Here is a 14157-nt window from a genome sequence, read left to right as displayed (position 1 = left end):
TGAAATTAAAACCCTTTAACTTGGCTGAAACAGCTTGTTTCTGAATCTAATTAAACAGCCCCAAAGTTTTAACTCTTCCACCATGGAGCTTTTCAAGGAGAAGCCACTCTCCCTTCCCCTAGAATGGCTCTGTTATTGTTTTAATGATCAGTTCACCCAAGAGTTTTCACCTCTGTTTCCCTGGAAAAATTAAAGAAAATCTAATATATTGATACAGATGATCCATTTCATGTGAGTTGGTGACACTCTGACCATGACAGCAGCAGAGAATTCATTGCTGCAGGAGCCCATTGAATCTAATATTAGTGGCTGGGCTTTTAAAGGACACTGGGTAGTTTTATGCCCTGTTTCTAACTGTCTGAGTTAAGATAATGAGGGTAATCTAATATTATGCTTCAGGGCTTTAGTTACCTGCCTGTGGGGTTCAGAGGGAGCTCTGCTTCCAGGGGCTGAGCAGAGTTTAATTGGCCAAGTGCTTCATCGTTTGTGTTTCATTTCCTCTGAAGCCTCAGGTGTTGGCCACTGCCAGGGGACAGGTGCCAAACTGATGACACTCACATTTTGTCTCCTTTTAATATCAGTGGGCTGCCAGGCAGATACACCAACATTTCAGCTCCTCCCCCTCAACTCCAGATTTATGCCATCACCAGAGGAGTTTGCTGGCTTTCCTCCAAAGCCCTGAAGAGAAAAATGCATTTTATGTTTCACCAGCAAAAACCACGAGTCATCTGGGATTTAAAAACTTCTAGAAGAGTCGTGGCATCTGTTATTTATTTAAAGATAACAGAGTGATCTTTCTCTGTGAATGAACTTTTTGATCATTCAAAGGAAAATTTTTAAAAAAATTAGAGTCACACACAAATAATTTAAAATTATGCATCTAGGGTAGGGGCTTTTTATTTTTGCCTCTCAAAATGTATCCTTATACAGCTCTTCCTTGCTTAAGGAGGAAATCTATTTTTGTTTATATCAAGTTTCTGGCAAAACTCTGGCACCTCTCTTATTATCTGTAAATTTGGGATCAGAGTCCTACCTCACAAATGAGCTTTTATCTTCATCTCCAGTGGACTGTACAGCTGCTATTTCTTGGTCCTTCCAATCCTCAATCTGTTTATCTCCTCCTGAATTATCTGTTGTAATTAGAATACATTTTCTCATCTCAAGGGGTAACCAGCTCCAAATGAGTGTTCTATAAAAGCAATTACTTTTGATATTAGATATCTGTACATAAAAACACAGTATTTCTTCCAATTAAAAAGCACTAATGAATTTTGTGTCTAGAGAGGCAGTAGCCTACGCAGTGCTGCAGCTTCTGGGAAGCCAAGGAACAAAAGATGAGGCAACTGTAAGAGGGCAGTGGTGTGTGTGCTGTACCACTGAATAGCAGATTCAGGGAGAACATGGCTCTGCAAGGACATCCTGTTCCTTTTTGTCCCCAGCAGGCTTTTGTCAGCACTGCTGAACCAGATCCCTCTCCACGTTGTGCCAAGATGACTAACACAGTTTGTCCTGCTACTCCTGTCTTCTACACCTCAGCCTTTTTATTTCCTCAGATATTCCTCTCCTCTTCCTCAAAGTATTAAATCTTGCATTTGGCATGGGGCAGCTTTACCAGAGATGGACTCCTTCCCTCTACACACACAGAACTGTCACCTTTCATCATTTCAAAATTATCTGAATGACTAGGGAGCTCTATTCTATTCTATTCTATTCTATTCTATTCTATTCTACAAAAAGGATCCTTTCAGAAACACCTTGACCTTGTTATATTGTCTTCGTGTCTTCTTTCTTTATCTTTCTTGCATCTGGTTCTTGCCTTTATTGATGGTGAGTTCTTTGGGGTGGGATCTGTCTTTTTGGGCTCATGTAGTATCTGCTGCAGTGATATCCTAAGTCTGGACTACATGAAAAAATTGTTGTCTAAGAAAAAAATTGTTCTGGCCAAATCCTGTCCTGGTAGGAGTTACCATGTAGGATTTAAGGATTAAAAATTGTTCTGGCCAAATCCTGTGCTGGTAGGAGTTACTAGGTAGGATTTAGGATTTTAAGGACTACCTGAGCTCTTTGGGCTTATGAAGCACCAGTGGTATCCTGAGTCTGCACTACATGCCATGGAAACTCTGAGGAAAAAAATTCTCAGAAAAAAATTCTCCTCACCAAATCCTGTCCTGGTAGGAGTTACCATGTAGGATTTAAGGATTAAAGCATCAATATGGTGGGAGCAGAGTGTGTAGGATGGAATAAGGGTCAGCTTCCAGCCCAGCTGCTGAGAACAGCCCAGGGCACCTTCATGGAATTTTCCATAAAATGTATTTTGAGCATTTGACAGATATGCACATGTTGTGTCTCAGAGTGCCCTCTGCAACCTGGAAAATCCCTGTTTTGAAGAAGAAACATATGGCAGAGCACACAAGGGGTTGGATATGAGTCCTCTTTCCAGATAATCCACATAATTTCCCAGGCTCATGGTTCTGCACTCTGTGCCTGACTGGCTGCTGGGGGTGGGAAAGGAGCAGCCCCTCTACAGGCAGAGCTCCCAAATCACTTCATCCCTTCCCCATCATTCACCTGCTCACACATGGATGATACCTCACAGGATTGCCTCTCATCTGGGCACCAAAACTGAGAAATGCTGTCTCAGGCTGTCCATTGGGGTTTGGAGATGAGGTTAAGCTACAAAACCACTGCACCTCCTGTTTCTAGAGACAAAAAGTTGCATATCAAGTACTTCAGCTTTACAGGTTGCTGTACTTTTGTCCTTTTCAAGCCATCAGCTGCAGGATGCTGTTTGTCTTCTCCCTGATTTATCTGCAGAGATATTTGGGGCTGATACCAGGCTCCAGGGGACATAAACTTTTCAAGCAAGGATGCAGCAAACTTGAGTACAACTATAAAAAAATCAGACTGTGTTTTGGGTTTCAGATAAATGGAAGTGCTGGAGTCACTTAAATTACATGGGGTTTTGTTTGTTGCTCTCCAGTTTCCAGAAGTTGGAGCTTGTATCCCTGTGGGATGTGATTTGCTGAATGTTGCTGTATGTAAAATAAATCTCCTCCACATTCAGCATTCCTTCTAGCTCAGAAAGTGAGCACCTTTTGATATGGGCAAAATTCAGATCAGTTCTCTGGGCAGCAAATCTGACATATTATGTAGGCTTGCTTCAGGGTCGTGGTGGGAGAAGCTGATCTGGGATATGGAAAGTTGGGATATGCAGAAATTAAGGGCCAGGCTCTATTTAACATTTAAATTGAATCATGAGCTAGACACCAGCAGCTCCCCATGCTGCATGCTACTGTTTGCAAAGTTGGCTGAAACTCTGTCAAATAGTGAAATAGTTCCAAATAAGATTTTTTTTTCTGCATATTTTTGATCCTCATGCTTGCAACAGAAAAATGCTTTTAGTTTTTCAAGTTTAACATTAGTGCAGTGAACTGCCAATGCATTCACTGAATTTATGCCATTATGGGGCTGTGTGAGAGAAAAGGGGCTGCTTACACCAGAGAGCCTTTCTCTGGTGTGTGTTCTTTTAGAAATCATCAGCTAACAGTTATTTTTAGGTATAAGTAAAATGAAGTTATAAACAGCTGGTGAGCTGAGACCTTTAGCTCAGTGTTGAATGGCTCACCTGTATTGCACTTTTCCTCCTCCTCCTCCAACCAGCTGCTTTTCTTGTACACCTGCTTCACTCTGACATGCAGCTCCTGAAGGAGGAAGATCATTGCTTCACTCCATGCCATTCTTTGAGGCTCTAACCTTCAGCTGAAGTTTCTAGCTGCAACAGAACAAGATCAAAAAATTAGCACAATACAGTAATTCAAGGTGGAAGCTCTGGGGTTTGTTCAATAGTTGCAACTGCTTTAATTCCGGCCTCTAAACAGCTGGGTTTATGTAAAAATAGCTTAAAAGGACATTGCAAGCTGAGTCTTGTTTAAGCTGTTACTGAACCTATTCCAGAATTTCTGAACCTTTTTATTTTCTTTGCAAAGCTGTAACTGGAAATACTCAAAGTCAGCTTTGTCAATCTATGTGGAGTTTCTATTGTCCCTGATTTTTTTTCCTTTTTTAAATTAAGTTAAGATCCAAAGATTTTTATTGCTTTACATGGCATGCAGTGGTATTTTCAGGTGAGTAATAATAATTGGCGAAAGAAGGAAACAGTTGTTTGAGTTTTATGTTTCCTGTTTTAGTGTTTCAGGGGTCACAGGCAGAATTGCTAGGTGACTATGTCAGGATTTTGACTTGTGCCAGATGTTTTAGAAAAAAATGTTTTATTCCCTCCTTTTCAGGTACTAGAAACTGAAATATTTTTCTGCAGCTATTCAAATATGCAGATGAAGTAAGTGTAGATAAAGCTCAGAACTCTGGCTTTGGAGCCCTTCTCAGGCTGGGGCTGAGACAGGCCAGCAAGGGCATTTTGGAGATTTTGCAGCAGTTCTCTCACTGTTCTGACATTCTATTATTATTTTCAATCACTTATTTTTATTTTGAATTGTCAGAAGTTTAATTCTGTCTGAGAACCTTGGCTGAACCTGATTTACAGCTGCCTGTAATTGTATTGCAAAAAGGAAAAAAAATGATAGTAAAATAATCACAGCCATAATCTGATCTAGATTTTGCCATAGTTTCTCATATAAATCTCCCTAGTGCTTTTCCCAATGTGACAAGGTTTATGATGAAAAATAGAAGATCTCTTTTCTTCCTAGAAAATTATGCATCCTGTGGAGTAATTAATCTGGTTAAGGAACTGAGCCTGGCTGGTTCTGCTCTCCATTCTCCCAACAATTTCTGTCCTACACAGAAATCTCTGCAGTGAGAGCAATAAATTAGAAATGAATGACAGACACTAATTATTTGTGACCTCATTGTCATCTGCAGCATGGAGCAGCCTATGACCATTCCCAGTGTAACAGCTGCAGATATTTTTAGTCCAGAAAATTTAAAGAAAGGATAGATTGAAGAATAGCTGCTCACTGGGCATCCCCTTTCTGCACATCCCCATTGCAGAGCTGGCCCCATGATCTCAGTCCTTGCTCTGGCTCTGTGCCTTGCCCTTGTTGGCTTCTGATGCTGAGGACAAATGGGTGAGAATCAGGGCTGCAGGTGGGTAACACAAAGGCAAAATAAGGATCCCAATTCTTGATACCAACCTATTTTTGTGAAGATGCTGCTGAACTGAAACTCCTTTTTTTTTATTATATTTTTTTATTTTTTAAGGCTGACCAGTGCAGCAACTGTGGATTTGGGGGTTAGCAAGTCATCACTGTGACCTAGAGAGGGATGGAAGAAAGCTCTCTGTTGAGGAGGCAATTGCTGAAGCAACAGCAAATCAACTTTGAGATGGAAAATGCAATGGAAATATGTGAGGCATGGTCTGGCTAACCAACCATGCATTGAGGAGCATTGCCTGTAATTGCTGCCTCTCACACACACGCACATATATAAAATAGAGTATATTCATTGTTCCTAAGACCTTCCAGAGACACTTTGGTGCTCTTTTTGAAGAAGGCAGCAATGTGATATCATTTATTTAATTGCTGCTTTATTTTGGTCAATGTTACTGCATTTCTGGGATAACTGTCAGTCAGACTAAGCTACAATGTGGTAGCTGGAGCAAAAAGCTCACTGCAATATGCTCTGAGGGGAAGTCAAATGATAATTCCTTCCCACAACAAGATCAGATCAGCAGCACAAAGAGCTAGAATATCAGATTTAGAAAAAGGTATATGAAATAATTGTCATCATGGCTGGTTTTGCAGGCTGTCTAACCAATTCTCTCAGAAGTAAAATATCCAAGTGTTTGATGCTTCCTGTGGGGTGGAAGTTTCATTCTCACATTACTTGTGCCACAAAGACTCAAGTGTTTTGTTCCATAAACTGCAAGAGAATGTAGTATGAAGAATAAAGTTCTCAACCACTGGAATTAGATTGTTGTTTCAAGTGAAATGAGCACACAACATCTTGGAGAGCCTTTCATTAAAGCAGGTCACTTAATTTTAATGAAGTAATCTTCAATTTGCTTTGATGTTACATCAGAACCTAGCCCAGATGATTCCAGGTGATCATCAAATGAATTTCCACGTTATGGTCTTTCAAGGACATAGTCTTTGTCAAGTTTTCTGGGGTTTTGACTTTTAAAGTGTTTAATTTGACTCTTTTTTTTTTGAGGGAATTGCTGACTTTTCTCAGAAACTGAGCCCCTTTTAGGTTCCATATATTTGGCATGTCAGGCAGAGCTTGCAGCATCACTGCTGCTGCTGTCTGTTAAGTCTAAGTCTGTGTCATGCAGGAAGATTGGGCTGCTCTGCTCCTCCTTTTGAGTGGGGAGAGATGTGGAGTCCCAGACATGTAATTTCTGTAATTACTCAAGCAGGGAATCATTGTCAGGCCAGGCGTGCAGGGCCCTCTGCTCACATTTTTCCAAAGGAAAGTCAAATGCCAAGTAGCCTCTCATCCTAAATTGGAAAAAAAAGGACAAAAGTGACCATTTTCTTCAAAATGAAGCTCCCTAAAATATTTTCAGAATGTTGAACATGGATTGAAGTGCTTCACTTAATAAGCTAGAAGAACTTCTCTGGTTTGAAATCCAGACTTGTCTTGAGTTTTAGTCACGTTTCAGTGCTTGGTGATGAGGAGCATGAAGGCATCAAAGACACAAACACAAGCAAGATCTGTCCTGACTCACCACTGATTGCAGCATTTTTGTATTTTTGTCAGCAGCGTCTGAAATTCAGTAGCAGAATTCCTTTTATGTTAATTTGTGACTGTTTGTATTGTTGCACTTTATCTCAGCACAGGATTTTGTCATAAACATTGCAGGAGAAAATGCAGAATTTCACCCATTCAGATCAGTAATGAAGCAATGTCTCTATGGGCTGTCCTGTCATTAAACAGAGATGGTGATGGAGCTGTAACAAGTAAGGACATTGTTTGCAGTGAGGTGAAAGAGAATTTCCTCCCAAGGGTCTGATCCGCCCTCCTTAATGGCACTTGGAGAAGCCAGTCCCACGTTTGTACTGCCATGTGTGTTTGTTGCTACCAAATGCTGACAGTTCCTTTCTTTCTTTTTAATCATTTAGTTGAAATAATGACATTTTCCTCTTGAAAAAGTCTTGATTTGAAAAATGTTGAGTGGGTCAAGCTCTAATTGCTTTGCTTGGGGTCGTAAATGATTTGGGGGAGAGTCACACATTCCTGTATGGTGTTCTCAAGGTTATTTATAATAACTTTATCACTTATAATGATTTGCTGATAGCCAGCCTTTTGGAAAGGAGAGCTTTGACATTAAACACAGGATATTTGAGGAGCTTATTTATGAGGATTCAGCACCAAATTAAATGCCTGTTGCCATGGAAGAGGTTCCTGGTGATGTGATCATACGAGCATTTTTATGTTGGTTTAGTTTTGTTTTATTTTTATTTTTGAGTTGACCAGTGAATGAAACCTGTGAATGCATTGTTAATTGGCTGATTTCTCAGCACCTACTGAGTGTCCAAACTTTCTGCTACTGTGAGCTCTACAGAGCTGAGTATCTTACATATTTCATTTGTCAGATGTGAAGTGCAGAGGAATCTGGAGTGATTCCCAGGTGGAGTGTCAGCTTCATTAAAATAGTTTTAGCACATCTTTGTGGCAACAGAGGCTGGGCAGGGTGTGTATTCGAGTCCAAATCACCCATCTGTTGAGTCAGGCAGCGAAATCAGATTTATCCTGTATTTACCACCCAGCAGAACCTGGTGACCAATCCATAGGAACCAAACCTGGACCGGGGCTGCAGGGTCCTGGAGTCACAGAGCAAGTACCAGAACTGACACTAATGTGGAGTTAAACTGGCACACCCACATGTGGTAGAAATTCAGCATCTCTCCCTTAAAATGAATGAAGTTTTAATGGGCTACATGGGGAAACCCACCAGTTCTAATGGGGAAAATTTTTTTCTTAATTATCTTAACAATAATGAGCCATTTTGGAAAAAGAAGGAATCATGAAAGCTGCTAATTGATTCTTTATAGTTTGCTCATTATGCACAGATACTACAAGATGTGTTGGTTTGGACTTTGGTTTGGGAAGCTGAGGGTAATTTCCACAGAGCCATGAGGGTTTTAAGAACTGGGAGTTCAGATCTCATTTATCTGAAAACATTCTGTGTCACAGAAGATGTTCTATCTATACCTTTTATGTTAATAATTTGATTAATTTTTTTGTCTGTGTTTCATTTAGGTCTGGCAAAGCCCATGGGATTAGTGGAAGGTCCAGGAGGTTTGGGCCAGGGGGGAATGGCTGCTACCCTGAGAGATGACAGCCATGAATCAGAGACTAAGTACGAAGAGTATGGTTACAATGCCCAGCTCAGTGACAGGATATCACTGGACAGGTCCATCCCTGACTACAGACCTAAAAAGTAAGTGGAATTCTGCATTATTATTGTTGTTTGGAGTAAGGGATTGATTGTTGTTCTGCTGACCCATGGTGGCGTTCCTCACATCCCTCCTGGCTGGAATATGACAGCAGTTACTTTTACAGATACCCTGAGCTGAGTGAAAATGAAATAAACCAACTGCCATCTCAAGCATGGACTGCCAAATTAAATGCATAGCTAATTCTGTCAGTAGTACATTAATATGCATGTTCAATGCCTCAGATCAAAAATTACATCAGGATATCAGTGCTTTTTGGGTTTGGTTCATTTAGAAAAAGCTTTCAGAGGTGGCAGATTTAGTCTGTGCTTCCTGTAGTCACATGCAATGGGAGGGGGGCAGTGCAACAAACACTTTATAGTCACTGGTCCCTTAAAAATAACCCCAGCTTATCAAATCAATTGTCTTTAATTGCATTTGATATTCTTAGAATTGTTTAGTCAGGGTTTGCAGTGTGCTGAAACATGGACTAAGTGCAATCCATCAGGGTCCTGTAATTGCAGTAAGGGTTTTTTTGTCTTTGGAATGTGTGTCTATTTTTATTCCACTGTTTATAGTCTTCACACGCCTGTGCTGTGCTTGACATTGCAATTACATGTTTATTATTTGCACTGATTTATTATATTTTGTATTAAATAACTTTCAAATCTTTCATATTTATGGAGTTATATATTTTCCAGATGAGACATCCACACTATCATCCCATGAATGACAATCAGTAATGTCTTAATGCAGAGGAGATCAGCAACAATGCCTAGTTGCTCTCAGGAGACAGAATTGAAAAGAATACTTAATTAATTTCTAATAATAATCTTCTGTTTTAAAAGACCCACTGGGGCTCCTAGGCAGAACTGAAAGTTAAATAAAAAAGTATCTTATTAAATGGTGAGAAAAGTTTAGCCAAGCTAAACAGCTGTGGTCTCTGAGTAGATTGCAATTGAATTAGGATTTTAGGCAGTTCAAGCTGCCAAAAACAAAACTTCAGCTTAACTACAAATTTCTTTAGCTGTGTTACATACTAAACTGATCTCAGAAGTATTGACTCAGCATTTGTTTTCTCGAACCCTTGCTACAAAAAAAAAAAAAAAAAAACAAAAAAAAAACAAACACAACAAAATTCAGGTATCAGAAGAAGCAAAAAGAAAGCAATCTGCTGCCTTGATACCACATTTGATGTACACTGACTTGTTTAATGGTCTCATCTCTCCTCTCTTGATGTATCATAAAAATCCATCTTGGAATTATGCTGGGGAAATCTGTAGTTACGCAAATATTGGAGCTGTGCATCAAATCTGGCCCAGAGACCCTAAAGTCAAAGTGAATTTTCCCAAATGGAGCTTGGTGAGGTTTGACCTGGCTGTTATTTGCTGCTGTGGGCAGGGGGATGAGGATAAATGAGATGTGTTCTGCTGGGAAATGCCAAAGCAAAGGCTGCAGAGCTCAAATCCAGCTCAGCAGCTCTCAGAGGCATGAAACCCTTTGCAATGCAGGGATGTTTCACTTCAGATTATGCTCTCCCAGTTTTGCTGAGGAGCTTTGGTGAGTCACTTAGATGAGCTTTTTGACATTCTCATTGTGGGTATCTCATCAGGCCATGCCAGATGATTAAATATCTGTGTCACTGGGAGAAGTGCCTCCCTTGTTATGTTTGGACACTCCTGGGTTGGTTCTGGTTAGATCTAGAGGCTGCAATTGATGCACTTGTCTCTAGATGAGTCACAGGAAAACCCTTCAGACTGAATTTGCTATGGAAAATGAGAGTGGAGATAGTAGAAGGTCTTTGTATAAGAAGATTTTGCCCACTGAGAAGGTTGGAGAGCAGCCCTGAGGAGGATGTGGGGGTGTTTGTTGACAGGGAGCTCAGCATGGCCCAGTGCACTCAGAGAGCCAAACGTGTCCTGGGCTCATCCCAGAGGGGATTCTGCCCCTCTGCTTCATTTTTTGGGACCCCACCTGGGATTACACCCAGCTCTGTGGCCCCCAGCACAAGGAGGACATGTACCAAAGCTGAGCTTGACTGTTTGATTTAGATACCCTAATTAAGTTTTGGAGAACTGAACCTCCATGAGCTTGAGACAGGCTTTGAAATCCCACTCTTGTCCAGTTTCTCTGTGTGCACACTTGCCCAGGGTCTCCCCTCTCCATTGCTGAGCTTGTCAGTTTGCTTGTGCTTTATATTCATGTCATTCCCAGAGCTGTTCATTTTTTAAAGGAGAGGGCTTTTCATTTTTTGAATTGAGGAGCAAGGTAGAATCAATGTCCAAGGCCATGTACAAAGTCTATGGCCAGCCTGTGAATAAAAACATCTGAATTTGCATTTCCAAAGTATTAAACTCTGCTTTCTCCCCATTCTGGCTTCCATTTGAAATATTCAATCTATGTATTTCACAAACCAGTATTAAAGATATGAACTGGGAGAATTTATACTCAAGTCTACATTGCACAGGCAAAATTTATGAAAGTAAACATGATTTCAGTATGCAAACTCAGGACTTATAATACTCCAAGCTTGATGAGAAATATTGTATTTTACTTCATTTGAACTCCCATCTTACCATTGTCCACTCTCTCATTCTGATAGAATAAACCTTCAATTCCATCTACATGCATAAGTTCATAAACACTTGGCAGTTTAATTGCTTTTCAGGAGGTATTTTCATCCCCATGCAGCAAATTAAAAATATGTTGTGCTACAGAGGTGCAGAGTCAGCCAGCGTGACCAAGAAGCTCCCAAATTGGAATCACCTCCCCCTGTCCTTCCACTGCAGCAGAGCCTCAAGCCTGGGTGGGCACTCAAGATGCTTTTCTCACATTTTGTTCTGCTTTCCTACCTGCTGCTGTCACTGCTTTTATTCCTTTTTGCCCAGAAACCTTTTCTTTAGGATACGAATTTCTGTTGGTACAGGAGACAACAGCAAATTTTGTTTGTGCGCCAAATAGAGGCAATAGCAGTAAACTTCTTGCTTGTGATTACCGATCACACAATAATTACAAAATTACAGTTTGATTCTAGCATGGTATGATAAATATATCCCAGCTTTTTCTTCTCAATATCAGAGATTTTTAAATATCTATTAGAGATTTTATGATCAGATTATATTATCTAAATAATATATTATTTGAAGTTTTTCAAGGTCTATACCACTGTAGAAAATATGTTGCAGAATGTTTAATGTCCTGATTTTTCTTCACAGCAGTTAAGTATTAGCATGACTTCTAGCCCTCACTAACACATCCTATTTCCTCTATGAAATGGAAGAAACAGAAGCTTTTCTTGTGAGGAACAGGTTATTTTTGTTTTGCAAGCACACAGCTAAGCTAGAGCTTGTTCTGTGGTTCTCTGGGAGAAGTGTTATTTGATGGTGAAGTGTTATTGGATTAATTTCCATATATGTTCTCCCATATATAAAATGAGTGTCATAATTGAAAAAACCTGAGCACTGAGTGAAAATAATCTCCTGATGCCAATGAACCTTGCGTGTGGGAATGCATAAGAACTTGTATTCCCGGCAGCTATCCCTCCCAATGTGTTTAGGTGGAGAATTATCCTGAATCCTGCCTTGGGAATGCTGTAAAATCTGCTGGGCTCTGTCCATGCCTCTCTTACCATAATTTCAAAGGCAAAATGTTTGGCTGAATAGTCAAAACCAGACCTAAAGCAACAGAGCAGCGATTTTGGTGGAGATTTTGATTTTGAGATTTTGGTGGGGATTTCACACATCCCAGGTTCAGCCACCTAAACCCCTGCAGGCATTGGGCAGAGGAGAGCAGGTTTCCCTGTGTGGCTACACCAGGCTGGCAGAATTTCCATCCTCCTGCCCTTTTTGGGGAATAAAATCCTCCTCTGTTGCCAGCTCTAGCCAAAATATCAGCCCCTGTTCCAGTAACAAAGGCTCAGACTCAGCCCTTCCCAGCCATGCATGAAGACAGAGGTGCTGAAGCCCCATGTGACAGTAGATTGTGACTTTATCAAACTTAAAGAAAGTAGAAATGTCCAAAACCTTAGGGAATGTCATTCAAAGATGGGGTAAAGGCCCCCAAACTTAAAAAAGCTGTTTGTTTTACAGTGTAGCATGCTGGAAATTTGGGAAGTGTCAGCTAAGCAGATGCTTTCAAACAAAAGCATTGTCTCTCAGGATAACATCAATTCCCCTGCTCTTTTTGATGCACAAGCTGGATAGCAAGGGGTTGAACTGAACAGGTGCAACACCTGTAAATCCAGCATTTTCTGTCTTTCCATCACTTGACTTTGTAACTTAAATTACTTCAGGGCTTTCTTTACATGCAGGACACATCCACACACGCAGACACACACACTCAAGCCTTGTCAAAACCACTTGCTGTCATGCATTATGCATACTTTTGAGAAAAGTTAATATGATCCTGCAGCTTCCATAATGGCTAAATTGGCTTTTACACAAAATTGTCGCTGCTTGGTGAGGATCTTTAATTTAACTGATCTTTTTTTGAGCAACTTGGATGCAGAATGCATTGTGGCAGTTCAGTGATAACAATAATATTAATATATGGATTCAGTCTGCTGGCTCTATCAGCCAAAGAAGATATTTTCTTTGTGTTACAGTCACGGACATTTGTATTGAGAAAATTCAGCCCTAAAGAACAAACTTATTAATGCTGTGGCAACTCAAGTCTTTAGCCATAAAACTCAGAGAAATCTGGGTCTTGAGGAAATTGCTTTCATTTATTCAGTTCTTTTATGGAGGCAAGCATTTTTGTGGTTTGCCATAGACATTTCACAATAGCAAAAGAATTGCATCTCTAGGGCTGTGAAGTGTAATTAATGGTTTAATCCACTCCATACCTAAGGAAAAGCTTTTTTAATTACCTATCAAAAAGAATTCCGGAATTGATCAAATAATGTTACCGAGGGGGCAGGCTTGGTAAATAGACCTCTGATTTGTTCATTCAAAGGTTTAATAACAGCAGCTCCAGTGAGGCCAGCAGCTGGGGAAGCCTTCAGTGACCACTGAGCTCCAGCTCTCTGAAAAGGCAGAACCACCACCTCCAACTTGGACCCTTTCTTTGGGCAGCAGGTCTCTGGGGAGCCCCTGTGCTGTTTCAGCTCTCTGGAGCCCCATCAGGGGTGTGAATGCAGTTTCTCTGTGGTGGAGGAGGCTCAGAGCTGTTCTTGGGTGGTTCTGGTCATCAGTGCTGTGCTTGGATGGCCCTGGTCATCAGTGCTAGGCTTGGATGACCCTGGTCATCAGTGCTCTGCTTGGATGGCTCTGGTCATCAGTGCTGGGTTTGGATTGCCCTGGTCATCAGTGCTGGGCTTGGATGGCTCTGGTCATCAGTGCTGGGTTTGGATGGCTCTGGTCATCAGTGCTGGGCTTGGATGGCCTTGGTCATCAGTGCTGTGCTTGGATGGCCTTGGTCATCAGTGCTGGGTTTGGATGGCTCTGGTCATCAGTGCTCTGCTTGGATGGCTCTGGTCATCAGTGCTGGGTTTGGATTGCCCTGGTCATCAGTGCTCTGCTTGGATGGCTCTGGTCATCAGTGCTGGGTTTGGATGGCCTTGGTCATCAGTGCTGGGCTTGGATGGCCTTGGTCATCAGTGCTGGGTTTGGATGACCCTGGTTATCAGTGCTGTGCCTGGATGACCCCCATGCTCTGCTGGACGTGGCTCCAGGAGCAGGGCACAAAGGCAGATGGCTCTCACAGAGTATCGGCTTTTGGATCACTGCACTGGGCAAGGCTGGGTCTGGGGTTATTTGGTTTTCCC

At 41.2% G+C, this 14157-nt stretch overlaps 1 protein-coding gene across 1 annotated transcript in view; it reads left to right on the top strand.

Annotated features, from left to right (window-relative positions):
- The window catches only part of GALNT9 (polypeptide N-acetylgalactosaminyltransferase 9), a 131115-nt gene that overhangs the window by 16276 nt on the left and 100682 nt on the right, over nt 1-14157 (top strand). Inside the window, exon 2 of the mRNA XM_005488931.4 lies at nt 8218-8398. Within this exon, the coding sequence (XP_005488988.1) occupies nt 8218-8398 (181 nt within the window). The remainder of the gene's footprint in view (nt 1-8217; nt 8399-14157) is intronic.

This window comes from Zonotrichia albicollis, chromosome 18 (assembly GCF_047830755.1).
Source record: "Zonotrichia albicollis isolate bZonAlb1 chromosome 18, bZonAlb1.hap1, whole genome shotgun sequence".
In the NCBI taxonomy this organism is placed as follows: Eukaryota; Metazoa; Chordata; class Aves; order Passeriformes; family Passerellidae; genus Zonotrichia; species Zonotrichia albicollis.
Note: the sequence above shows the minus strand (reverse complement) of the source record. Positions and strands in the feature narration are given on the sequence as shown.